At 42.5% G+C, this 27487-nt stretch overlaps 2 protein-coding genes and 1 long non-coding RNA gene across 4 annotated transcripts; all 3 read left to right on the top strand.

The window, feature by feature from the left end:
* Positions 1–480: 480 nt before the first annotated feature.
* On the top strand, positions 481–17558 carry erbb3b (erb-b2 receptor tyrosine kinase 3b). Of its 2 annotated transcripts, none has more exons than XM_087833577.1 (28): positions 481–781; positions 2068–2222; positions 2342–2528; positions 3801–3926; positions 4015–4077; positions 4243–4361; positions 4953–5094; positions 6478–6591; positions 6682–6799; positions 6887–6960; positions 9225–9315; positions 10362–10564; positions 10703–10835; positions 10931–11024; positions 11588–11745; positions 11860–11916; positions 12152–12293; positions 12396–12515; positions 12598–12696; positions 12825–13010; positions 13094–13249; positions 13373–13448; positions 13580–13726; positions 14047–14144; positions 15228–15404; positions 15491–15562; positions 15807–16098; positions 16227–17558. In XM_087833577.1, the coding sequence occupies exons 1-28, from the start codon at positions 706–708 to the stop codon at positions 17129–17131; spliced, it is 4380 nt and encodes a 1459-aa protein (XP_087689703.1). In that variant the 5' UTR covers positions 481–705; the 3' UTR covers positions 17132–17558. The 2 variants fall into 2 exon arrangements, with proteins under 2 accessions (XP_087689703.1, XP_087689702.1); XM_087833576.1 differs by having other exon boundaries at positions 12393–12515.
* Positions 17559–18383: 825 nt separating this feature from the next.
* pa2g4b (proliferation-associated 2G4, b) lies at positions 18384–23504 on the top strand. Its single transcript, XM_006785644.3, has 13 exons — positions 18384–18597; positions 19690–19818; positions 19896–20001; positions 20104–20173; positions 20258–20350; positions 20437–20500; positions 20584–20662; positions 20744–20822; positions 20906–21039; positions 21122–21216; positions 22143–22270; positions 22430–22483; positions 22573–23504. The coding sequence occupies exons 1-13, from the start codon at positions 18510–18512 to the stop codon at positions 22630–22632; spliced, it is 1179 nt and encodes a 392-aa protein (XP_006785707.1). The 5' UTR covers positions 18384–18509; the 3' UTR covers positions 22633–23504.
* Positions 23505–26643: 3139 nt separating this feature from the next.
* Positions 26644–27487, top strand: LOC102782315 (uncharacterized). The gene is made up of 4 exons (XR_436741.3): positions 26644–26708; positions 26801–26827; positions 27046–27068; positions 27164–27487. It is a non-coding gene; the product is annotated as an uncharacterized LOC102782315 (long non-coding RNA).

The raw sequence follows: 27487 nt of genomic DNA, 5'->3' as shown, positions 1-27487 counted from the left end.
ACTGCTCTTTACGGGGGAAACAGTGCGGCCACTCAGAGCGCTGGGCTCTTACTGGGTGGGGGGACCGAAACGCTGCTTCCACTGCTGACAGCATGAAACAAAAATAACTGGTGTTCAAACTGCTGCACACGGCAAATATTCACATCCAAAAGCAGCTATTTGCTGCACTGAACGACCTGTACGTGTCTGTCTCACTGGCTCGTATGTCATTCAGCTTTTTTTTTGTCATTATAATGTTTTAGGTGGGGGTTTTTGTAATGTTTTAAGATGTTTAAGAGTCAGTCGTTTCTCGAGGGCTTCATACATTTAGCAGAATTCTTTGCTTTAGTGTAACAACCGAGGCTTCAGCTCGAAATGACGGACAAACCGCTGATTGGTCGGGATGCTGGCCAATCACACGTCCCCATCTGGGAGGGAAATTCCCTCATCACAATAAACTACAACTTGTTCACTGTTTTCAGTTAGTAGTAAGTAGTCTGAGGGATGTTTGCGCTCTTATTAGGTGTTTTGAAGGAGTTGCACTTGTCCTTCACTTTGACTTGATCTGATTTTCCCTTTCATAAACACTTTTTTAAAACTTTTATACCCCCATTACTGTATATTCTTTAGTCGATTTTTTCCCCCTGAAATACATATTGGCTCTTCGGAGGACTACCTAAACCGCTTTGATATGCAGAGATCTCCGTGAACAGGCTGGACATCAGCATGGAGCAGTGGCGAGTCATTTTACTGGGAGTGATTTTGTCTTGGAGGCTTCGAACATCATCCCAAACGCATGAAGGTGAGGACAAACGTGATTCTATATCTGAAATCCTTTCTTAGTTTGGATCTCGTGAAATTTAGACAATACCGAAATTACCAGAATTAACTGTATGCACTTAAAGATGTCGTAGTATAAACTGATAAACCTCAGCCTCCCTTTGTTTGGTTCACAGCAGACCACTCTTCCTTAAAAGCTTTTTTATTGTTATGATCCAGGCTCTTGCAGTGCACTTAAAAAATCTGCAGAGAACAGCAAAGATTCACTTTAAGAACTTTTATTTACCATTAACTGATTGTCACGCTGTCAGTAAACTTTTTCTAATAAAATTTAATGTGGTTTTCTGCGGTTACAACGACATTAATGTGCAATCTTTGCCAACATTCAGATCTCCCTTTGCGACAGCTGTCAGACAATCACACTGTTTTCCTTTCCTGTCAGGAGCTTTTGTTTACTTACTAATTTACGATCACTGAGCCCTTTCATGAATGTGTTGTGCTTCATATAAATACAAAATATTAACAAATAATTTAAGTACTCATGCCTGTTTTTGAGTTATCCCAAGTATGAGTTAAATATTATCGAGTCCTCCCAGATTAGCTGAATATTTCAGGGCCAGTGTTTGCTTAAAATTGCCATGTATGAATATAAGTGTGCATTAGGCAACAGTAACCAGCATGTAACTTTCCATTGTTATTATGCAGCAGTCTTCAGGGTCCTATAGCTGTGTTGAGATATGACTTGTGTTGAGTGAGTGCTGCAGGTGGCGAACGTTTGCACATTAAAGGACCAGTTCCTCAGTTTTTCTGCTGGGCACTCAGAGATGGTGTGTATGTCACCTTCCGTTCACGATATTTCCCTTCCCTCTGCCAGAGAGTCCCGTTCACACACGGCCCATTGTCTTTTGGTATGATCTCAGCAATGTGCGGCTTGCAGACGCACATGCACACGCATACACAGAAGCACTGTGTGTCCCTGCAGCGCTCATCACTCACTGAGACACACTGTCCACATTTATAGCTTTACAACAATGAAGCACTTTGTCTGAGGGAGAAATTAAAAAAAAAAAAAGTCACTCTCTCTTCTGACCCCTCTGGCCTCCTCTTCATCAGCCCCAGGCCTGGACTGCTCCATGTAAGCGGGTAACAGCCTGCCTGTTTCTCTCTCACATCAAAATCTGTAGCCAGCACAGGCATGAACACAGCATCAGGGAGAGTCACCAACCCTATAAATACCACAGACACAACACAACCCACAGTACTCACTTATTTACGTTCATTTTCATCTTTATTCCCTATCTGTGTTAGAAGTGTGTCCAGGGACGCAGAATGGACTCAGTTCCACAGGCTCTCAGGAGAACCAGTACAATCTGATTAGAAACCGGTATTATGGCTGTGAGATTGTGATGGGAAACCTGGAGATCACACAGATTGAGAGTAACTGGGACTTCTCCTTCCTCAAGGTAAATGTCATGTTTCCTTACTCTCCAGTCCTCCAGTCGTTACATTTGGAAAAAGCGTTAAAAAGTGGAGAGTATATTGGAGAAGTAGCCTCTTATATTAATGGTCTTCTTCACTCTAGAGAATCCGTGAGGTGACTGGCTATGTCCTTATTGCTATGAACCACTTTCAAGAGATTCCTCTGGGCCAACTGCGCGTCATCAGAGGAAACAGCCTGTATGAAAGACGTTTTGCTCTATCGATCTTCCTCAACTACCCCAAGGACGGCTCCAACGGCCTACAGCAGCTGGGACTCGCAAACCTGACGGGTTAGAAGAACAACAGAAAAACAGATATTAGAGAAAGAAAACGTTCAATGTTTGTTCTGTAAAAGAAAATGCTTTCTGAAACGCAAGGCGTTTGTAACAGTGAGGAGTGGTGCGTTACATAAAATGGAACAATTAAACTCAACATCTCAGATCAAGCCTGGTCCTACTGGAAGTCCCTTCCATCACATACAGCTGTGGTCAGAAGTTTACATCCACTCAAGATAGGCATGAATGTCATGGGAAGTCTGGGCTTTAAATGATTCCTTTGAATTGACCTTTCTGTGTGGAATTTGTATGTTCTTGCTGTATTTGCATGGTTCTCCGGCTTTCTCCCGCAGTCCAAAGACAAGCAGTTAGTGGGGTTTGGTTGATTGGTGATTCTAAAGGGCCTGTAGGTGTGAGTTTGAATGCTTGTTTGTGTCTCTGTGTTAGCCCTGAGTCAGATTGGCAGCCTGTCCAGAGTGTACCCTGTGTCTGCCCTGTGGCAGCTGGGATGCACTCCAGCCCCCCTGTGACTCTGAATTAGATACGTGGAAGAGATGGATGGATGGATGGATGGATGGTCCTTCAGCACATTGTCTATCAATCATCTCATCAGCAAGTTTCTGGCATAATTCTTCTTGGCAGAATTGAAGTGACAGTTTGAGTAATCATCTAGACTTTGGTGCCAGAGCAGTGACAGTTTCAATGATTTCTACCAGACCTGCTGAAAAGAGTGGTCCTGCTAGAATTATCCCAGAATCTTTTTGAATGGTTACCAAAAGTATCTCGACAAGGTACAACTTACTAAAGCACATTTAACCAAATATAAAGGGCGTGTGTGTATTTTAGAGAAAATCCCCCCAAAATCAAACTTGCGCACATTTTGTTTTTTTAAAGACAGTAAAGATGTATGCTGCAAAATCATTTCACCCTGGAAAAAACAGTTGAAAAAATCAAAATGACTGTGACATTCAGGCCCATGATGAGTAGAGATGAACTTCTCACCACATCTGTTAAACTGCAATATTGAATTTTACGTTACAATTGTGAACTGGAGCTACATAAAACTGAAATGAAATGACCTGAGAGATCATTTCTTTTACCTTGTTCCAAATTCTGCATCTTTTATTGGTTTTATTGTCTAATTCTTTCAAACTTTATTAGTATTTTCTTGGAGGCTTAAAAAACATCATGAAAAAAATTATCCTCATGCTGTTTTTTAAAGTGTAGATTTTGATTCACCTCTGATCCTGATATATCTGCCGTCATGTTTCACTAATGTTTTCACAGAGATTCTGGAGGGAGGGGTGCAGATTATCAATAACAAATACCTGAGTTATGGTCCCTGGATCTTCTGGCAGGATATTGTCCGGGACAGCAGCGCTCCTATTGATATCAAATACAATGGAAAGAAAGGTCACTACTGGTCTGCTATACGTAATTCATCTCTAAATCATCTCTTTTTATAAGAAACACTGATCTTTCTATGTCTCTCTTTTTTCAGGCCCATGCCATAAATCTTGCGGAGATTATTGCTGGGGACCAAACGAAAAGCAATGCCAGATCTGTGAGCGCCCACGTTTTGTTTTTCCTTTGCCTCCTCTTCACTTCACCTCATTATATCTCTTCAAAGCTACACAGAAATACCCAGAGACAGACACGCACACAAAGATTCAACACGCATACACATTTACGTGACTTCTGATGAACTCGTCTCTCCTGTGTGTTTTAGTGACTAAGACGGTGTGCGCTCCACAGTGCAACAGCCGCTGCTTTGGCACAAGCCCGAGGGACTGCTGTCACATAGAGTGTGCAGCAGGATGTAAAGGCCCCCAAGATGTGGACTGTTTTGTAAGTGAATTATCTTTTTGTCTTTGGAGAGGTTTGCTGATGAAACAAGAAAATGTTGTTTTTTTTAATTGCATGGAGGATTTAAGTCTAAATTCCTGTGTCTCATGCTGGAAATATTTCCTTACTTCCTGGACCCAATTCTAAATCTTGAGGTTTTCCAGAGTTTAAGGGAAACTAATCCTTTGTTTCCTTTGTTCTTCTGTGGTATGGATGGTCAGTCTGCCTTTAATTGTTGCCATGTGATGTAGCTTGTAAATACAATAGTTCATGCAAGCACATTCTTGTACTGGAGTTTATATTCATGCTTGTGGCTCGCACAACCTTACTTTGATGAAATTAGGTTTAACTTGGAAGTGCATAGTTGCACATAATATAACAGCATGCCAAAAAAAACTATCCACACTATTCAAAAACAAAATTCTTGACCTCTTGGTGTCATTAGAAGAAAAGTAATTTATAACCAAAATCTGTATGATTCAGCCTCTGCGGGCCATGAATGTCTTTTGAATTGTGATGTACTTCAGCAGCTTCACCTTTGGGCTTTTAGTATTTCATTTTGATTCTCTCCTTTCTGTGTGTGTTCCTGTAAAGGCATGTCGTCATTTCAATGACTCCGGCGCCTGTGTGCCCCAGTGTCCCCGGGCTCTGATCTATAACAAGCAGACGTTTCAAATGGAAACCAACCCTAATGCCAAATACCAGTACGGATCCATCTGTGTGTCTCAGTGCCCCAGTGAGTGGCCTGCATGTGTTTACAAGTCAAAAAGTTTTCTTGTTACTTTTTCAGCCATGTGAAAAAAACCAACAGTATTCAATTCAATTCAATTTTATTTATACAGCGCCAAATCACAACAAAAGTCGCCTCAAGGCGCTTCATAGATACAGAGAAAAACCCAACAATCATATGACCCCCTATGAGCAGCACTTTGGCGACAGTGGGAAGGAAAAACTCCCTTTTAACAGGAAGAAACCTCCGGCAGAACCAGGCTCAGGGAGGGGCGGGGCCATCTGCTGTGATTGGTTGGGGTGAGAGAAGGAAGACAGGATAAAGACATGCTGTGGAAGAGAGACAGAGATTAATAACAGATATGATTCAATACAGAGAGGTCTGTTAACACATAGTGAGTGAGAAAGGTGACTGGAAAGGAAAAACTCAATGCATCATGGGAATCCCCGGCAGCCTACGTCTATTGCAGCATAACTAAGGGAGGATTCAGGGTCACCTGGTCCAGCCCTAACTATATGCTTTAGCAAAAAGGAAAGTTTTAAGCCTAATCTTAAAAGTAGAGATAGTGTCTGTCTCCTGAATCCAAACTGGAAGCTGGTTCCACAGAAGAGGGGCCTGAAAACTGAAGGCTCTGCCTCCCATTCTACTCTTTCAGTTCTAAGGTTTGAAGCATCAGGTTGTAATAATAAAAATCATCTGGTCCATGGCAGGCTAACAACAACCTCACATTAGCAACAACACATGACATATTACAGTGTGCCAAAATGCACAAGCAGCATGTGAACAATAAAGTACACTCTTCCTGTTTCCAAAAGGATAAAGAGAAAAAGATTAAGGAAGGATTAATTAATTAGCTGCCATTAATTAGTCATTAGCAAGCATGACCACATTAATGAAAACAAGGCCACTTCCAAACAAGTCGATCATTCTACGACGAGAAAGATTATTCACAAGTGGAAAACTTTCCGCTCAGTCGCCAGTCTCCCCAGGAGTTTGGCGACCTTTTCATATACTACACACTGAGCCTGTTCACGAAGCTGCAGTCAGCACTGATATATAGTCTCAGATCTAACATAATGCTAGTCCCCATGTTAAACTGTAAGACAGAAAATGTAGCAAAGCCAAAAACTAAACACAACATGGGACAGGTACAGCAACTCTAAGCAGGAAACAGAAGTTTCAGGTGTTGTGTTGGATCTGGTGTGTTTGTGTGTCCCATGTAGTCAGGAAGGAGTCCAGGGTGGATAGGAGACATAGAGAATAGAGCAAAGCTGGTAAAAGCTGGTGGTAGGCTTTAAGAGTCGTATCGTGAATCGTTTTATTTGCTCCTCTGCATGTGTATAATAAAACATATTCCCTGTGTTTTTCTTTTCTTCCTCCTCCTCACAGCTCATTTCGTGGTGGATGGCAGCTCCTGCGTGAGCGCCTGTCCGTCAGACAAGATGGAGGTGGAGAAAGAAGGCCAGAGGAAGTGTGAGCTCTGCAGCGGACTTTGCCCAAAAGGTTGAAATGAATACAAATGTGATTTTTCACTTCTTCCACCAAGATTATATCTCAGTAGTCAGATGTGATTGTTTCTGGTCATCCCTTTAGTGTGTGAAGGCACTGGTGCTGAGGACAGGCAGACTGTGGACTCGAGCAACATCAACAGCTTCATCAACTGCACCAAGATTCAGGGCAGCCTTCACTTCCTGGTCACAGGGATTATGGGGTCAGTATGTATGAGTTAAAGCGTCTCAGGGTATAGTGCCATACACTTGGTATGTTTATAGTATTTTTTTGTCTTTTTTCTTCGCAGAGATGATTTTAAAAACATCCCACCACTGGATGCCAAAAAGTTGGAAGTTTTCCGCACAGTCAGGGAAATAACAGGTGTGCTTATGTGTGTAACAGTCGCTTTTTTTATTAAATTTCACAATCAAGTATGCATGTTTCCTGCCTGGACCTGTAGTGCTATTCATCCATGTTTGGTGTGAGCTGCCTTTGGAAATACTGGTTGCAAAGATGTCTCCTTTCTCTCGATTATCAAAGCATAATCATGTTTGATTTGGGGTAAACAATCCATTTAAACTTCTGTGAGGTGACAGTCACAATTAACATTAAACTGCTTGGTTTTCTTGTCACATATGAGGCTGTCTTCTATCCAGTGTTGGTCAAGTTACTTGAAAAAAGTAATCAGTAACTAATTACTGATTACTTCCCCAAAAAGTAATCCCATTACTTTACTGATTACTTATTTTCAAAAGTAATTAATTACTTAGTTACTTTTTAAAAACACGATTTACAACCTGAACAGGTGATAAAGCGATAGATCTTTCAGCCCAATTCTACTTTTTCTGCATAATCCATCATACAAACTGTAATCAGATGGAAAAGTCTCTTTTTAAAACTTGTTTTATTAGTTTTAATCTTTTAACTTTATGCATCAAGCAAAAATTTAATCATCTGCAACATTCTCTGACTGGAAGAAATTAGTTTAACATTTAAACTTATTTTCTGCACATTCCAGCACATAAAATAAAATATTTTTTGTGTTAACACTCAGTCTTTCAAATAGATGCAAGTAAATCACAGCAGAAAATAAATAAAGTCAAAGACTAGGGGTCCTGTTGCTCTATTTTCACCTGTAAAGCAGGAGTGGGGTAGGCGGAGGTTTACCCTGGTGCAGGTGTGCAGCGGTCAGTGGAAGAATCCGCAAGTTTCTCTGTGAATTTCCCATTACGTCGTAGCTACTCGGTGCTTGCTCGGAAGTTTAGGGGTTTTTTCGCTGTAAAAAGACGTTTTCTTCCCACGCACAGCGGACACTAATGTTTTTGTCACTTTTTATGGAATCAAACTCAAAGTAAGGTCAGTACTTCCACGCTTTAAACGCTGCACGCTCATGCTGTGTCCCAATTCGGGGTATGCACGCTTGAAGTACGCACACTACGCGTACTACATACGGTGCGTACTATAAGTACGAGAAGTGCGGAAGTGAGAGGCTTGTGAAATGGGACGGTATATGCTTCGTCGCGCTGTTCAGGTTGCCTAGCAACCATGATACTAACCGCGAGACACGCTACATACAGCTTTGTTTGACAGAAATGAAGGAGAAAATTGTTTTGTTGGTCAATCATTTTTGTCATGACATCACTTTGATTAGTTGAGTATCTGAGGCTGAGACCACAGGACTGTAAAACATGATTCAAGGGCTTCATTTCTTTTCACTGACTGTCAGCTTGTTGTGTTTGTGGATATATGACTGACTTTAATTATCCATAAAATCATCAGATTCTCTGTAAGATTAAGGTCGACTATATGTATATTTAGAAGTAGAGGCTTTAAAACCAAGTTAATGCTGAAAGTACAAACATCACTAGTGTCACATAACTTTGCCGACATGTGGCCAACAGCAATGTTTTAATGTTCTTCGTTATTAAACATTCGCATATGAATAAGTGACGTCATATTCAGTACTTACTTTTGACAGTTCACTTTTCGGCCGCTCCCTTCTGCCGTATTTTGCGGCAAAATTATCCACACCCACCGCCGCGCTATGAATTGTGGGATATATGGGACCACGAAGCGTGCACCGGACCACGCTTGATATTTGGGGAAATCGACGGCGCATTTGGAGTATGCATTTGAAGTACACTTCGAATTGGGACAGCCGTCGTTGCGTGGCGGTGACGTAACCGCACTTAAAATGCGTACTTCAAGCGTGCATACCCCGAATTGGGACACAGCATCATACTCTCTCCCGCACTCGATATATGATCCATTGTTGATCTGCACAGGAAGGTCGCACTCGCTTACGTCACTGTCATGAGACGTTCTCGCAAAAAATCACGGTTTTAGTAATGCAGTAATGCAGCGTTCTATGGGAAAGTAACGGTAATCTAATTACCGTTTTTGCAAAAGTAATCCCTTACTTTACTCGTTACTTGAAAAAAGTAATCGGATTACAGTAACGCATTACAAGTAACACGTTACTGTAGTAACTCTGCTTCTATCCCTTGATAATGCTCACAAAGGTTGTATCCATCAAATGATATCTGCTCTCCTTTGGGGGAAAACAAATATCCAAATTATCTGCGATGTGTTATGCACAGTGTTATTTTCTATCATCCTTAATATAATCACTCTTTTATTCTCAGATTTTTTAAACATCCAGTCCTGGCCCAAAGAGCTGAATGATCTGTCTGTTTTCTCGAGCCTCACTACCATTCAAGGGAGGACGCTCTACAAGTAAGACTGCAGATTATACCATGCACGTGTCAGTGAGAGGCCAGAGCAGGATGCTTTTAACAGCTGATGGATTCAAATGTGTGATTTGGTGTTATGGGCTGGGTCATTTGACCGAGCATTTTGAGTTTAAGTCTCCCTCACCCTTTATATGTTTCATTGATGTCTTTGTCTCCCGTCATCTCCCCCATTTGTCATGTATACCCTCCTTGTGTCCCTCTCTGTGTGTCTGTGTTAATGTGCATGTGTCCCTTTCCTGTTTACGTCTCCTCCCCATGTTCTGCTTCATGTCTCCCCTGTCTGTCATGTGTATCTGTGTATGTTTCTGCAGCCAGTGACGTCTAGTTTCCTCTTCCTCGTGTCCACTGTGGTTATGTTTTCCTCTCTCTCGCTGCCTGGTGTCAAGCTTGGGTGTTCCAGTTAACATCTCCATGTTTCCTGTTTTATTTTGAAAGTCTCGTGTTCCATGTTCAGTGTGTTTAGTTTTGCTTCACCTGTGGCATCATGCTCATTTGTATCAGCTGTGCTCTGCTGTCATTCATTCTTTGTCAGGTTGCCCGTTATGTTGTGCCCCGGATAATCTTAGCTTTCTAAAACAGAGTTTGACTAAGAATTATAAAATTGACTTTTTATTAAATATGACCCAAAATGAGGGACTAACTATGTTTGTGTGTAAGGGAAATATATTACTCTTAAACCATGGAGGCATTCGTCTTACTCAGACTAATATCTATCTACAGGACTGTCTGTTGAATTACTCATTTATTTATAAGGCTTCAGATCACAACAACAATTGCCTCAAGGCACTTTATATTGTAAGGTAAAGACTACAATAATACAAAGAAAGTCGCAGCTATCAGATGAACCCTATGAGTAAGCACTTGGCAACAGTGGGAAGGAAAAACTCCTTTTTAAGGGGAAGAAACCTCCAACAGGTTCATTGTGAGACTGAATGCATTACCTAACAGGCTTGGAACTACAACATAATCTGTTACAGACAATCTGATGTTTTTCCATCCTTTTCTCCCCTCTTCATCCTCCAACGAAAGCCATTTTTCTCTGACAGTCATGCGCGTCCCCACTCTTACCTCACTGGGTCTGCGCTCTCTGAAAGAAATCAGTGACGGCAGCATGTACATCAGTCTGAACACTAATCTCTGCTACCACCACACTGTAAACTGGACGAAGCTGTTCAGAGGCCGCCGAGTTCGAGGCAACAACCTCAGCAACAACAAGCCATTGGCAGAGTGTGGTGAGCTGATGGACTAACAGATAACCTTCACTATATTCTAAATGTTATATTTCGAGCATATTAAACTCAGAACTCACTATTGTGTTGTATGTTGTAAGCAAGTAATCAGTGCTGTTCTTACACAGTTTTGTGATGTAGTTGCAGAAGGCCACGTGTGTGACCCGCTATGTTCAGATGCAGGATGCTGGGGCCCCGGGCCTGAACAGTGTCTTTCCTGTAGAAACTACAGTCGAGACGGCACATGTGTGCACAGCTGTAATTTTTACAACGGGTCAGTGGTTGTGAGTTTACATTCACGTGATTCATGTGTGTATGTTGAACGTATATGTAATATTTTGTTTTGCTTCTTGGATAATATTCCTGCAGGGCACCAAGGGAATTTGCAGGTCCTGATGGCGAGTGTACCGCCTGTCATCCAGAATGCAAGACTCAGAGTGGGAAAGTCACCTGCACTGGACCGGTAATCACTAGCTTTGATAATCCAGTGATACTGTAGCCCAGTAGTTTATATTTATGATTATTTACATAAAATAGATAAGCAGTAAATTTGTTAAAATCAAGATGAAACAAGTAAGGTACTTAGAAACTCTCTACTTCCACTTTACTTCATTAGGTACACATTACCAGTGTCAGGTTGGTTGGTTTATACCAAACTAATCCTACCATCCGAATGTTGTAGCAGAGATCAGCACTCATTAGACCAGGCAATCTTCTTTTGAATCTTCTATTGTCCAATTTTGATGACAATTGCAGCCTCAGCTTCTTGTTCTCAGCTGACAGGAGTGGCACCTGGTGCGGTCTTCTGCTGCTGTAGTGCATTCAGGAATGCTCTTCTGCATACTTCTAAACAAACATGTGATTATTGTATTTTTTTTCTTCTCTTTTGTATACATTGTATCCTTGTAGGGCTTTGTGATACCTCGTATATTGGTGGCATCACTGTTGTGGTTTATTTCTGGTTCATTGTCACTTTATCTCACATAGTCTCTATTTATGATCCTCCTTTCTCTCTCTCATTGGTAGGGTTCAGATGATTGCGCGGCTTGTGCCAGTTTTCAAGATGGTCCTTTCTGCATGTCCTCTTGTCCCACTGGGATAAATGATGGACAGAAGGGACTCATTTTCAAATACCCCGACAGGAAGGGTCATTGTCAACCGTGTCACCACAACTGCACACAGGGGTGAGACTGGACTTAAAAAAGTATATATGCCCACATGTTTCCCCAAAGTGACGTGTCCCAATTAGGTTATTGAATCTCTGCATAATAAAGAAAACTTTGTCTTTCATTTTTCAGATGCATTGGCCCAGGATTAATGGACTGTTTAGAGACAGCCAGACTGGCAGTTAGTAGGTTAGTGTTTCCTCCTGCTGGTGAACATAAAACAGTACACTGCGATTTGTATTGCAGTGAACTGCAAATCTAAATCACAAATCATTCCACTGTTATAACAAAAAAATATTTGAGCTCGAAAACTTTATTTCTAAAAGGGTAATTTTCAGTTTCCCCAATAGTAAGCTGGGATATCATGACATAAAATCTTTTCTTTTTAGCTGATGTGCTCGATCTGTTATTTCTCTGTCTGCAGTGGTCAGATCACAGGCATCGCCTTGGGTGTCCCAGCTGGCTTAATTTTCTGCCTGGTGTTGTTTTTCCTGGGCATGCTTTACCACAGAGGACTTGCCATCCGTCGCAAGAGGGCTATGAGGAGGTACCTGGAGAGCGGAGAGGTGAGACTTTACAAAACACCCAACTATATCTTCTGGACTGATTTAACTGCATTTGTTGTGATGATGAAAATCCCCGTGGAATAACTGGTCTGTTTGCAGCAGAGCTTTGAGCCGCTGGATCCTGGAGAGAAAGGCGCCAAGGTTCATGCCCGCCTTCTGAGGCCCTCAGAGCTGAAAAAAGTCAAAGCCCTTGGCGTGGGTGTTTTTGGCACTGTGCACAAGGTACTAATTGGCCTGGATTTGTTAGACTTTCACTGATTATCCACAGATTTGTGTGCAGCTCTATATTTAATTTGTTTTTAAGGGCTTTTGGACTCCAGAAGGAGAGACGGTAAAAATACCCGTGGCCATTAAGACAATCCAGGATAGCTCAGGCCGACAGACTTTCACTGAGATTACTGATGTGAGTCTCCTCTGAAATAAGGTTTAACATCACACACAGAAGTTAATGTAAAGATTGAATGCCTGTCTTTTATCATGTGCCAAAATATGCCCAGTAATCACATTATCATTGCATTGTTTGTTGTGTAGCATATGCTCTCCATGGGCGGCTTGGACCACCCTTACATCGTTAGGCTGCTGGGCATCTGCCCAGGTGCCAGTCTGCAACTGGTGACCCAGCTCAGTTCACAGGGTTCGCTGCTGGAGCACATCAGGCAAAAGAAGAACAGCCTGGATCCCCAGCTCCTGCTCAACTGGTGTGTGCAGATTGCAAAGGTGAGGACAGTTTTTTTTATTTGCTTTTCCATGCAAACATATTAATAATCTGTGACTACAAGGACTACACATCTGTTTCTCAGGGCATGTACTATCTGGAAGAGCACTGCATGGTCCACAGGAATCTGGCTGCACGCAACATCTTACTGAAAAATGGCTATCAGGTCCAGATCTCCGACTACGGCGTAGCAGACCTCCTTTACCCCGATGACAAGAAATATGTCTACACAGACACAAAGGTTGTTGTGAGTCATTGAGCTTGCGATACACACTGAATTGTTAAACAGCTTTTATTGTCTCTTCCAGTAATGCAATCAAACACAAACCAATTTGAATGTCTGCATTTTTTTCTGTTTGTTCAGACGCCAATAAAATGGATGGCACTCGAAAGCATCTTGTTTCGAAGATATACTCATCAGAGTGATGTCTGGAGTTATGGTAAGACAGATGTCAGTGTGTGTGTGTGTCTGTTTGTGGTGTATGCACTAATAAATTAACCTTCCTCTTGAAACGTCACTGTCTGTGAATTTTGGCGTGGAGCATTTATATTGTCCTCTTTTCCTGGACAGGGGTGACAGTGTGGGAGATGATGTCATTTGGGGCGGAGCCATATGCATCCGTGTCGCCTCAGGAAGTGCCGGGTCTGCTGGAGAAGGGCGAACGTCTGTCACAGCCCCACATCTGCACTATAGACGTGTACATGGTCATGGTGAAATGTTAGTCAACACATTAGTCTCTCTCTCTCTCACATACGCGCACACACATATATCTCAGGAAGTAGAGCAGACTATTTCAGTCTCCATGTCGAAGTATCCCAGCGCAGGATAGTGAACCCTGAATTGCCCGTGATGCAACTGAAGTGTAAGAGTGCGCAGTGATGTTAAACCAATGTGTGTGATTGGCTTGTAGTAAAAAGTGTTTTGAGTAATCAAGTTAAGTGATTAAAGTAGACGAGCACTATATTTACCATTTATTCAGGTATTATTCACAAATACTGATACATAATAAAAATTGGTGTTTTTCTTGTGATGTTTAGGCTGGATGATTGATGAAAATATAAGGCCCACCTTCAAAGAACTGGCCAGTGACTTCACTCGCATGGCGAGGGACCCACCGAGATACCTTGTCATCAAGGTGAGACTATGATGGCTACTCATTTTACAACTTTTAGTTCTGAAATATAGTCTTTAATCTTAACAGAGGTGGGACCAAGTCATTGTTTTGCAAGTCTCAAGTCTTTATCCTTAAGTCACAAGTCAAGTCTCAAGTCACTGGTGTAAAAGTCTGAGTAAAGTCACAAGTCTGAAACTTTGAATTTCAAGTCCTTTCGAGTCTTTAAAAAAAATGAAAAAAGAATGTTGCAGTTATGCTAAATGTAAATATTAGACCATGTAATTTTTAAATCTGTGTTTTTCTCAACACATGACAAAATAGTGAACTTAGAAAATATACACAAATTGTGAAATTGCACCTTTATAAAATGCAGCTCAATTAAACTTTGCTCCAAGAATAATTTTCACCGACAGTTCTGAGATAAGCTGCATGTTATTCTTGGATGTGCTTGTAGGACTGGCTTTAAAATCGCATGAGAAAAATATCATACACATAAAAAAAAAAAACTGTATCACCAACGTAGCCTGGACAACATTTGCTAGTTAAAGTCAGCTATCTCATCATAGCAAAAAAGAAGCACCACCTACCGTTCTTTATGCAACTTCAACTGTCGGAGAAAGTTGGAAGTTGTTCCATCTCCGCCTGTAATTCTCTTCTTGCATGTTTTGCATATTGCATTTCGGTTTTTTGTTGACTAATTCATAGTTTATGTACCTCAAAAAAATAACTCTTTGCAGCATTTTTGAGCTTTTTTTTTCTTTTTAAAAAAAATCTGGTTAATTTGATTGGCTGTGCTACAGCTCACGCACACATACGTACGGAGTGTGGTTGGAATAAATGATGCACACTTTCTATATAATATGCGTGTAAAATTTTATATTTGGGGTGAAATATCAAGTCTTTTCAAGTAAACCGGTTCAAGTCCAATTCAAGTCCCAGGTCATTGGTGTAAAAGTCCAAGTCAAGTCACAAGTCTTAGAACATTTTTTCAAGTCAAGTTTAAAGTCATAAAATTAATGACTCGAGTCTGACTCGAGTCCAAGTCATGTGACTCGAGTCCACACCTCTGAATCTTAATGCCTGTTATTCCTGATTACCCTGCAGCTGGAAGGAGAAGAACCTGTCCCAGATGCAACCCATCGAAGGGAGTCAGAGCGAGGACTTCTGGATCCAGGTTTAGAAGACCAAGATGAGGAGGGGCTGGAGGAAGGTTTGGCTACACCTCCTCTTCAGAACTCGCCGTCGTGGAGTGTTTCTCGTTCTCGGATTAATTCATGCAGGGTAAAGAAGGACATCGTGGATTTTTTGCACTGTTGTTACAGGATAATTGCAGAATCAGCACACCAATCTTTTTTTTTTTTTTGCAGAGTGGCTCATATCAGCCTGGAAATATAGGATACCTGCCAATGACCACGAGCCCAGCAGACAGCTTCCGCCAGGTTTTTACAAAAACAAACTTTCACACGAATAAATGCAAAGACACATTCCTGATTTCTGATTTGCTCAAAGTTGATATGATTAGCTTCATTTCCAAAGAACTTCACTTTGAATAAGTGTTACTGGTGTCACGGCCAGCAGGTCAACAACATATACCTACCTACCTGCGCTCCTACATACCTTCATACCTCTCTCCATCCTCAGGAAGTAACAAACTATCCATCCCTCTTTGCTTTTCTGTCCCAGCTGTGGTTTCACAGGTCTCGTCTGAGCTCAGTCCGGACTCTGCCTGAGAGGTTAGAGGTCAGGGGGAGTGGCAGAGAGGCAGAGGTGCATGAGGAAGGCTTACGGACGGCGAGTCTTCACAGGGCCAGGATTGGCTCAGAGAGGAGTAATCGTCGCGTGCCGATCAGCCAACAGAGAAAACTTTCAACAGCCTCCAGTCCACCCTCGTACAAGGTGTGGACGGCAGAGGAAGAGGAGGAGGTGGACAGCTATGGCTATGTCCTACCTGGCTCACCTAGTACACCAGAAAGAGGTAAATTATGAGCAGTAAAATAGGAACAGTGCCTTGTTGTTTTATTACATTTTGGTTCAAATAGTTAAATCATGTATTTAACCAAAGCGTCTTTCCTAATCTTCTTCCTTCTTTACACCCTATCACAGTTCAAATCTCCAGAATTTCTCATTCTGGCCAAAGAAACTCAAGGCCTCTTTTCATGGGGATAAATCCCACCCAGGAATATGAAATCATGAACACAGAGGAGAGCGCTCCTCCTCGCTTGGCCAGCAGCGTTTCAAGACAGGAAGATGACCCCACTGTGGGGATTTGCTGCAAAACCCCACCCTTACCCTCCCCAACATTCATGGCTCTGTTACCCATAGAGGACATAGCACACGAAGAAACTCTGCCACCAGACTCAGCTGTAAGGAGGAATCCACTTCATGAGGCTTGTGAAGGAACTGCAGAAGAGCGAATAAACTCTGCAGAGAAACAGCCGCTCACTAGTGACTTCACTAGTGATATCAGAGCTGTGGATGACCCAGGAGAGCCAGCCCAAGGGAATGGCAGGTATGAATACATGGACATCAGGCACTCTGACTCTACAGAACGAGATGAATCATCACAAGAGAGACGTGGGAGTCAAACATCTGCAAAGAGTGCAGCAGAAGAACAGGAAATACACCAAACAGTGGAGGTGTTGAAAATGGAGCACAAAGAGGAAGAGGAAAAGGAGGAAACCCAGAACACAAACAACAAAGCCACTCTAAGCAGTACCGCCATGCCCAGGCCAGATGTGCTGAAAGGTGGAGGAGAAAAGGTGGAGGAGTATGAGGAGATGAACAGATTTGGGGTGGTGCCCAGCAGATGTAAGGAAACAGAATACCAGAACCTCCCAGTAAAGGGGAGGGTTATTTGTGAGGAGATGGGCAGTGGCAGGTGTGCAGAGATTGGGGAATACATCAAGGTGTGCGGTGGTGTGGGGGAACCTGCAGGCAACACATCATTCGACAACCCAGACTACTGGCACAGCAGGCTGTTCCTCAAACCAGATGCTGTGCGCACCTAATAATGCGGCCAGGGACAGAGTCACAGAAACCGCTGCAGTTGCTGTCATAAATGTGGACTGTTTCATATTCATGTTCAATTTTTTATGGGTTCTTTTCAGCCACAAAGTTTCAGGAGGAAGAAGAATATTTAAAATGTTTTTGATTCTTACTTCTTTATTCAGTGAATAATAATTCATGAAAACCAACTGTGAGACGGTACAAAGCCAACAAACTGGAGGGTGTCCTCAAGCATGTATTAAGTAACCTTCGTATCACAGTGAATGCAGGAACATGAGATGATTCCCTACAGTACTTCTTATAGTAACATGAATTATTATATAAATTCAAGTGACTAGTTTGCAGCTATCCTACCATTTGTCATCTATATGTGAACAGAAGCCTTTTTTACATTATGTTGACATTTTTATAATAAAACAATAAAATGTTGTTTTTGTGGTTGTTTTATTTTTGTTATTGCTCAGTCATTCAATAAAATGACAGAGTTAAAGAGATTGTACTCTATAGATTTACCGGGGACACGTAAGAAAACGTAAAAGGCAAGAGACGGCACTGGTGACGCGCTCGCGCTACTTTTTTTTTCAGATGCAGATCAGAGATGACGGAAGTGAGAGTCAACGGTCACATTTTTCCGCTTTTGTTCAGCGAGAGAAACCGTGAAACTAATGGGCATATTTCATTTCCACCGTATTTTTCAGAGCGTGCTTTTCTTGAAACAAAAAATGTAAATCTTAACTTTATTCCCCAGATAAACTTTTTTCTTAATGTGTGTGTGTGTGTGTGTGTGTGTGTGTGTGGATAGATAGATAGATAGATAGATAGATAGATAGATAGCGCTGAAAGTTTCAAACTTTTGCCTTAAATTCTGCATTTACATGTATGTGCGCACGTTTCAATAAACTGCTTCACCTACTTCCCATTTTCTTAGCAAAATGTGAAAAAAAAATATAAAGTATTGTGCATGTACCAATTAAACCTGTATATATCAAAGTAGTTATATCTCCCAATTTAAATCCCTCTTATGAGCTAATTATCGTGTTATTATAATGTTATTATGGTGCAATAAAGTAAAAGTGAACAAATATTATGTTAAAAAAAAACGAATAAAATATGAACAAAAAAAGCCCCCAAAAACTTAAACGTAAAGCTAACGAACAAGCTAGTAAATTTGGCAAAACCGTCAACCATGCCAATGCACCGAGCTGGAAGTGAACTATCTTGACTGCAGAGTGTGTCTTTGGCAGCAGGCGGGATCTGCTGATCGTGCGCTGTCGGCCGGAGTCGGGCGGGCCGGTGTGCAGAGCAGCGTGGTCCGTCCTGAGCCTGACTGAGACCCGCGGGGGAAAAAGTTACTCTCGAGTTCGCGTACACACTGCCAACATGTCTGGAGATGATGAGACGCAGGAGCAAACCATCGCCGATGACTTGGTGGTTACCAAGTACAAGATGGGCGCAGAGATTGCAAACCGTAAGTAAATACATCGCTAACGAGGCGTTTTGATCTCTTACAAGTACCAGAGCCGTGCCTGATGTTAGCTAGCAGTGTCAGCTAGTCATATGCAGGCAGCAGCCATGTGCCGCAGCAGTGCATCGATAACAGGAAGATCACATTAGGAAGCGGGGGCTTTTTTTAAAATAAACAAATAAAATACGGATTTTATGATCATTCACGCCTAGATTTCTTTTCAAAGCTATCCGCACACGTTTAGCGCCATGTAGCTGTCACAGCAGCACACCGGTAAGCTAGGAAGCTATGTGGCTGGGCTAGCTGGCTATCAGGCGTTAGCTAGCTGTAACTGCTAACGTTAACAGATAACAATGGCAAGTACAAATGACATGCAACGGTTCAAAATAAGGCAGCTCACATTTAAACGCATGTGTGCAGTGAATTCAGGCCCGTACAAATTAAGTTTAATTTAACTTTGCTGGTGACCTGATTGACTTATACGCTGTAATTAAAGGTAATAATTGGCGTAAGCAGAGACCGTTTAAACCGACTTTCTCTGTGGCACTATTAATTGTGCTTTAATCCTAGGCTGCCTATCAGACATTAACATTTATAAACATACCTGATGTTGGAAAAAAAAGAAGAAGAAAAAAGCATTTGTTCACGATCCTTTTTTTAATATAGAGACTGGTTGTTTTTCATCCCCAGCCCTTCTCTGTATGATGCACGAGATCACATGATATGCTGGTCCTTTACATCAGTGGCAGCATGTCCTTATTATGAATTATGTATGATAAGCTGATCTTGATTTAAGACACCTAATTCACTCTCGTCAATGCGCAGATTTGGGCAGACCCGCAGCTGTCAGGCAGTCTGTCAAACGTTAATCTCATAGCAAATGTGAAATGGGTTTATCTGTGCCCTCTGATGACAACAGCAACACTGTCCTTCCTGCTAATTCTAAACGTTTTGTGGGCCTAAACAGCTGATTGACCCGGGATTAATCAGCAAGTAAAGTTATGATGAAAACAGTATTTCAGGCACTTGTCTGCCGTCTGTTATTTAAACACCATATTAACCAGTTTAATGGCTCTCTTATCTCTTGCCCTGCAGAAGCTCTGAAGGCTGTAGTAGAGGCAGCTAAAACTGGCGTCTCCGTGCTCAGCCTGTGCGAAAAGGGAGATGCCTTCATTGTGGCAGAAACTGGAAAGATCTTCAAGAGGGAAAAGGAAATGAAGAAAGGTATTTTTTTCTTTCTCTTGCTCTTTCTTTCTTTTGGACTTTTCATTAGTCACTCATTCACTCTCTTTCCTTCCCAGGTATCGCTTTCCCTACATGCGTTTCTGTTAACAACTGCGTGTGCCATTTCTCCCCTCTGAAGAGTGATCCTGAAGTCATACTGAAGGATGGCGATCTTGTCAAAATGTAAGCTTCTGATTTTCTGCTCCCCGTCCTACGGCAAGGTGGGAAAAAAGCACTGAAAACATAAACTAAGCCGAAATTTAACCACCTCCTGTTTGCGTGCAGTGATCTCGGTGTGCACGTCGACGGCTTCATCTCAAACGTGGCTCACAGCTTCATTGTCGGCGTCACCAAGGTATGAGGAATACACCCGCCCTGTAGCAATCAAATGCTTGATTTCCTCCAATAGGTCTTTAACTTACCTCTCGTGTCTCTGCAGGACAACCCACTGACAGGACGTAAGGCGGACGTCATTAAGGCAGCTCACCTCTGTGCTGAAGCCGCTCTCCGCCTCGTCAAGCCAGGAAACCAGGTAAAGCTCTCCCACCGACCAGATGTGTGTGACCAGATAGCCGTTTAGACCTCTTCTCATAATCGCCGCTGTTTGTTTTTCATCAGAACACGCAGGTCACGGAAGCCTGGAACAAGATTGCAAAGTCATTCAAGTGCTCCCCCATTGAGGGTGAGTGTGTGTGAACACTTTGGTTTCGGTTTCTAGATGTGATTTTGGCCACTTGACTCATTTTAGTTTTTGAACGTCCGCAGGCATGCTCTCTCATCAGCTCAAACAGCACGTAATCGACGGGGAGAAAACGATCATCCAGAATCCATCGGACCAGCAAAAGTGAGTTCTGTCAGCTGGTGCGTATAGTGGTCGATGTGTCGTCTTTGACCAGTAGCTCACCCCGTCGTGTGGTATTTGCAGAAAGGACCACGAGAAGGCCGAGTTTGAGGTGCATGAAGTATACGCAGTGGATGTGCTCGTCAGCACCGGAGAGGGAAAGGTGAGAAGGATTGAAGTGTGTGGTCAACTGTTTAGTTTTTGTTTTTCTGCTCAGTATGAAGTTAATTAATTTATTTAAATAAGGCAAAGGATGGAGGTCAAAGGACCACAGTTTACAAACGAGACCCCAACAAGGTGTACGGCTTGAAGATGAAGACGTCTCGGACATTCTTCAGCGAGATGGAGAGACGCTTCGATACCATGCCTTTCACTCTGAGGTAGCATCTTTTACCCAGTTTAGAGATTTTATTATTACCGTTTGCACCTTCATCCACTTATTTTTCTTTCCATTGTCTTCAGAGCGTTTGAGGATGAAGCAAAGGCCAGGTTGGGGGTGGTGGAGTGTGCCAAACATGAGCTGGTGCAGCCCTTCACTGTACTGCAAGAGAAAGAGGGTGAGCACCACTGTGTATTTAGGCGTGAGCGTGCACTATAAGTGGTCGGTCGACGTGTTCAGCGACGACACGTGAAAACACGCAGCTGTTATTTGTTTAGCCTGATTGGGTTCATGTCTTATTCTGACCCAGTATTATAATAATCCCGTCAGAATTCCTGGTATTCCAAAGGGGTGTGCAGCTTTTTTCTTGCAAACTTAGCACTAGCAATACAACTCTAATCCAACAAGTAATAAAAACTTGCTGTTGCAGTGAAAGTAAATGATAACATTTTTAAAAAGAGACATAAATGGAGACAAAAAGTGGAAGGACCTGCTTTGGAGTCAGGCATTGACGAGCATGAGTGCTGACTGTGCAGCCCTTCTTGCAGCAGTCGGGCCCTCCACTTCACGGCCTTCACTGTTACATGTCTGAGTGCAGCGGGAGAAACTGAGGTCCAGGTGGCTGCAAACTGGCTGGTCAGCTCCGAGTGATAGACTCTCTGCAGTATAGGGACAACAGGCCATAGTTTAACAGTCTTTTAGTGTGTTAGATAAAGGAAGCCTTGTTATGACTTAAGTTTCTCTGCATAGATCTTGTTGACCAATTTTGCCCGTCTCCGCAATAGTTCTCCCACCTCCATCTCATCTGTCACGCCAACCCTCCTCCCTCACTACATCTATGAATATTTGTGATCTTTGCTCCTCTGCACGTCCCAACCATGTCAGCCTTGCTTCTCTCACTTTGCCTCCAAATTGCTCGACCTAAGCTGATCTGATCACATCTAATCCTGCCCGTCTCGATCACGTCCAGTGAAAATCTCAGCATCCACCTCCAGTTCAGCCTCCTGTCTTTTTGTCTCCAAACCGTATCGGTCTCACTATCATCCTCTAAGCCTTCCCTTTCACTCTTCTGTCGTCACATGACTGTGATCCCTCTGTGTTCAGGCGAGTTCGTTGCCCAGTTTAAGTTCACCGTGCTGCTCATGGCCAATGGACCTCTGCGGATCACCAACAGCCTCTTTGAGCCAGAACTCTACAAGTCTGAGCACGAGGTGGAGGACCCAGAGCTGAAGGTAATACGTGGTTTTTATACATTAGACTAATGGGACTGCTGCGTCTCGCCCGTTAGCTGACTTTGCACTTGCAAAACCATTACGTGTTGATGTATTTAATGCTGTAGCTCATCGGGTTGTGAAAGTCATATTTGTCCACTCCTCCCTCTCCCACTAAAGGCTTTACTTCAAAGCTCAGCCAGCCGTAAGACTCAGAAGAAGAAGAAAAAGAAGGTGAGATCCAGGACGCTGTGATTCTGTATCTCACGTTAATGCTGTTGACGAGTGTCTGCTCTAACGCCGATCCTTTCTTTTAAAAAAAGGCTTCAAAGACGGTGGAGAATGCAACAGGACAGCCGATGGAGACCGAGGCCGCAGAATAAATCGATGCTCCAATAAATTGTGACAGACATCTGATGATCCAAAGAACAGACGTCACGAATCCTTCTGTCCCAGCTGTGTGAGGCACTTGTGGGCAAACTGCTGCAAATACCTCTGAGTCTAACTGATGTCAGTTTGGGATGATGCTGCTCCTTAAATCTGTCACTCCCACTAGAACACACTCTCTTACGAAACACACACTTATATCTCTAGTAAATTTTACTGCCTTTGAGACATCCTTATTCTCCTAACAGTGGTCTGCTACCAGAGAGGATATTTTGGTCAAGGGCATATTCTCACTGGAAAACGCCACCATTTGACTGACCTTGAGCCTTCCATTCATTCTCCAACTGTAGTGAAAGATGTGGAAAATAAAAAGAGTTCGACCGAGCAGCCAAGGATGGCGACTGCACAGCACTGCGTCAGTGTAATTGTGTGACATTAAGATACATTTCTCGAGTTCTTTGAAGTGAAGCCACGCCTCTGTCACGAGTTTAACTTGTCGTGGGCATAAATGTGGGCGTCTGTCCCGATTCATCACATCATCCCCCATCGTTCAGTTCAATTGCAGCATTTATACCGCTCTTGCTTGGTTTGTGCTCCACTGTGTACGCTCGTAAGCCTCTGCTATAAGTTACTCCTAACAGTTTCTAAAGTCAACATTTAGGACCTCCCACATCTAACCAGTAAAAACAAATTGATTTCTTTTCCTCGGTTGTGGATGGTCTTAACTCCTGCCAAGGGTTCACCACTGAGTCTGACAGTCTGTGTTTACATAAGAAGTCCATAGTTGTTAAATATATGGATGCTTTTGTAAAACAAATCCCACTTTTAGAGACTATTTTTGGAAACATTAAAAAACCACCTGACATCATTTGTGTGCGTTCTGTTTTGGTGTATTCATGAATAAAAGATTGTTTTTGCATTTTAAGAAGGTTAATGGACAACCGTCCTGAGTAGTTCTGCTCATTATTCCATCTTATTTATCGAGGACACGAGCCGCTGGCCGTGCTGGAGGATCGGGATTAAATTACGCCCACGTGTTTGAGAGATCTTGTGTTGCATAAAAAAGTTGAGGGAACAATTTAATCACATTTAATTTTGATGGATCAAATATACAAGCTGAATATCTTTACTGGTATATATTGTGTAATTTGTCGAGAGAATCTCCAAGTCTTTGAGGGCTGGATTCAAAGTCACTGCTGTATCATAATGATGCTCAGGAGTGTGTGGCCCCATGTGCCTGTGCGCACTATGTTAACACCTAGATATGCTCCTCTTGAGACAGCAAATGGTGTCCTGGGCCTTATGTCCTAGACTTGGATCTGAATATGTGAACTTCCAGTGACTTCGTCATCCAAGAACTGTGCCTCTGTTCATGTGAGGCTGGGTCTTACACTATACCAGGAGGATTACTGCGACTGGAACAACAGAAGTCTGAGTTTGGTACAGATTAGCATGTGGACGTTTGTGCAACCTTCCAAGGATGCCTTTTCACACTATCACCCTCTGATCCTCTACCAAACTGGTCATGCTTGATGATGTCGCAGGCAGACTCTTTCATGCCTGTCACTAGGGCTGCCACGATTACGTCGACTATCAAAATTGTCGACGACTGATTTAATAGTCGACGCATCGTTTAAAGCTTTGTAAGATCCCAAAAGATGCAGGAATAAGTAGTAGGATTTAAGAGTGTAATAACGGACTGAAACAGAAGATGGCAGCACTGCATCTACAAGGATGCCAGCTGCTGTTAAACCCCAAAGAAGAAGAAGCTGTGTCCCAGAATTCATAGCGCAGCCCAGCTCAGTTTCCAACAATGGCGGCAGCTACTTAGTTTTAATATTACTCTTATTATTCTTTCTGGGTCACAAAATAAACGTTTAACATATTTTCAGGCGAGAATGTAGCTGTGTAAACCTCAAATATCTGCTCAGTTTATCAAGACACCACATATTTTCAAAAGCGCTCCGACGTTTTCGGAGACGTCTGTTACCCACTAGCTCGATAGCTAGCCGGGGGCTAGGCTCACTAGAGCCGTGAGAACACCGGACTCCCGGCAAATCGTTTTCAAACCCACCGCCGTCTTTCGCTACTCAGGTTAAACACATATAAGTCACTTAGATAACTTAAAAATGTTATTGTTTGGCTTTTTTCTAGTATTTTATTTGTTCCTGAGTAAATCGGTTTGGCTGAGATTAAAGTTATAGTTTTTACACAGCTGAGTAAACGTCAAGCAGACAGCTGATTATCAGAAGTGTGGGATGCTCGAGAATATACTCTATTTTAGATAGCAAGGAGTTTATTAAACTTCACCGAAACAATCTGCAAATTTCATTAAAATTTAATAAACTATCACCTTGTCTTTATTTTTAGTTAGCACATACCTTAAACACTTCAAGCTGTAAGCTAATGATAGTTATATAAGAGCAGATGCTGCTGGTGCAATAAGCTGTACGTTTTACGTCCAATGGATGATGATCTGATTAGGCGGTGACTAGTCGACTATCAAAATAATCATTTGTGGCAGCCCTACCTGTCACACATGCTCAGTGTTTCATATGTGAAGTGAACCGGCAGTTCTGGTGACTCCATAGTGCTGGGGTCTGGGCACAGAAGCCCTATGCCTCTTCATGGAGTCTACACAATCTTCTAGAACACCCCACCCTCCAGTTATTTATTGCAATACAAGTCGTTCAAGTCCACTGATAGCTTAAAATGGTACAAAGGTAAGTGGTGAACTGCCAGAGGTTAAAAACGTAATGTTACCCAAAATTGAAAATGTACATTTCAGAATTATACAAAAAAACCTTTTTCAGGTAACACAAAATGGGATAACAATGTAAAGCTGTTCTGAAGCAATGGAGTTTGATAAAGCCTTGAAGTCTGGTGCTACAAATTCCTGCAGGGGTTCCACATTTTCTGGATTACTTACACACCCCCTCTGTCTGCATAAAACTGTGTGAAACACACTGCGGTACCTCGTGATCAGTTGAACAGTATTGTACTGCAGAAATTAGTGTGTTGCTACAGAACTGGCGAGAAAAAGGCAATTAACAATGGAAGAGAGACAGACCATCATAACACTTAGAAATGTAGGTCTTTCCTGCAGAGAAATTGCAAAGAAAGTCAACGTGTCAACGAGTACAGTTTCCTTTACCATCAAAAGTCACTCAGAAACTGGGGCAAACTGACAGAGGAAGAGGTCTGGCAAACCCAAAACCACAAATGAATCAGAGGACAAGTTTCTGAGAGTTAACAGCTTCCGTGACAGGCATCTTATCGAGCTGATTTGGGATGAACTGAACACGTTTATGGGAGCTTCAGCTGTTATATCTGCCAAAGGTGGCTACTTTGATGAGTCAAAAGTTTAGATTACACTTTGGTTTATAAATTTATTCCATGATATCGTTTTTCAGTCCAGTTGCTGCTTGTGCTATACTTTCATTTCAGAGTGCCATGAGACATTAAACTCCATAATTTTCAATTAAAAAATGGAAAGATTGGGGTGTTCTAAAACTTTTGACCGGTGTAAGTAGCCCACTGGAGGTCATTTTGAAGAGATCTGGCAGTACACCTGTTCCTCCATGTACAAAGGAGCAGATACAGGAGAAAGAACAAACCTTCCTGTGACAGCACATAAAAATCTGTAAATCCTCAAGAATGAGATCTCCATACTGGATCAACCAAGGCAAGGTTTTCCAATGATGCCCACCAGTGCAATAAAGCAGCAGGTTGTAGGAGGAAAATATGCTACAGTTGGGAAAGACGGAGGAGAAAAGGGGGAAGGTACGTTCAGTGGCAGAAAGTTTAAATGTAGGAATATCGTGGACGGGTGGAGAGGTGGGAGTGAGTCTATTGTAAGTAAGATTTGATGCGATCTCTCGCACATGCGCGGTGTGTAAGTAATATTAAAAAATAAATGGTCCAATAATAAAATCATTTGAAGAGCGTTGCCATCTTGAAAACTCACTTTCCCACGTCTCGCTGGCGTCCATTGAGAATGACGTAGGAGGCCATATAAATAAGACGTCTCAACGTTATGACGTCCTTCGTGGAGACGATTCCGTAGCGATCGGTGAGTGGGAATAGTCGGTGTAAGAATCCAAGTTAATCGTCTTAATATTAAATCGATCGAAAGTATCCGTAACATTTTCTTTCTGTTTGCAGCATTTCCTCGTCGACATGAGAGCTAAGGTTGGTGTCTTGTGTCTCTGTGTGGGATAAATACACTTCCCAGCGGGGCTACATTTGTTAGCTAGTCAGCAAGCTTGTGCAGTGTGACGGGTTAGCATAGCCGTCAGAATTTAAAGTCATGCTTAAACAGATGTTGGCAGCTGCAGCCCATTATGAAATATTTTCGCCAATTTCTATGAATGTGTTATAGCTAATTGAACATTGTCTCTTTTCCGTAGTGGCGAAAGAAGCGCATGCGCAGGTAAGAGTTATCGCTTTGGCATTCACACCCGTTTATAAATTTACTTTTTTATAGCACCTGAAGTGTGACTGAACTTTGTGACGACTTCTGTACAGGCTGAAGCGCAAAAGGAGAAAGATGAGGCAGAGGTCCAAGTGAACCGTGCTCTCCGCCATGGCTGTGACGTCACATGCCGACAACAACAACGGGACCGGTGAGCACAGCTGGAGACCCAGGACCCTCCCAAGTCAAGTCTGAGACCTGGAGCATCCACTTCTACCAGAGGCAGCAGCTGCTGGCTCAGGCTCGGAGCTGTGACTGAACATCTGCTGGAGGACAGCTTTTCCTCTGGGACATTCTGAACTCTTTGTTCTCAACTCCTCAGCTTTTGTCATATGTTTTTGTTTATACTGTGATTAAAGGTTTTGGTTAAAAAAGAA

The sequence above is a fragment of the Neolamprologus brichardi genome, chromosome 20 (assembly GCF_056152115.1).
Source record: "Neolamprologus brichardi isolate AB-2024 chromosome 20, ASM5615211v1, whole genome shotgun sequence".
Lineage (NCBI taxonomy): Eukaryota > Metazoa > Chordata > Actinopteri > Cichliformes > Cichlidae > Neolamprologus > Neolamprologus brichardi.
Note: the sequence above shows the minus strand (reverse complement) of the source record. Positions and strands in the feature narration are given on the sequence as shown.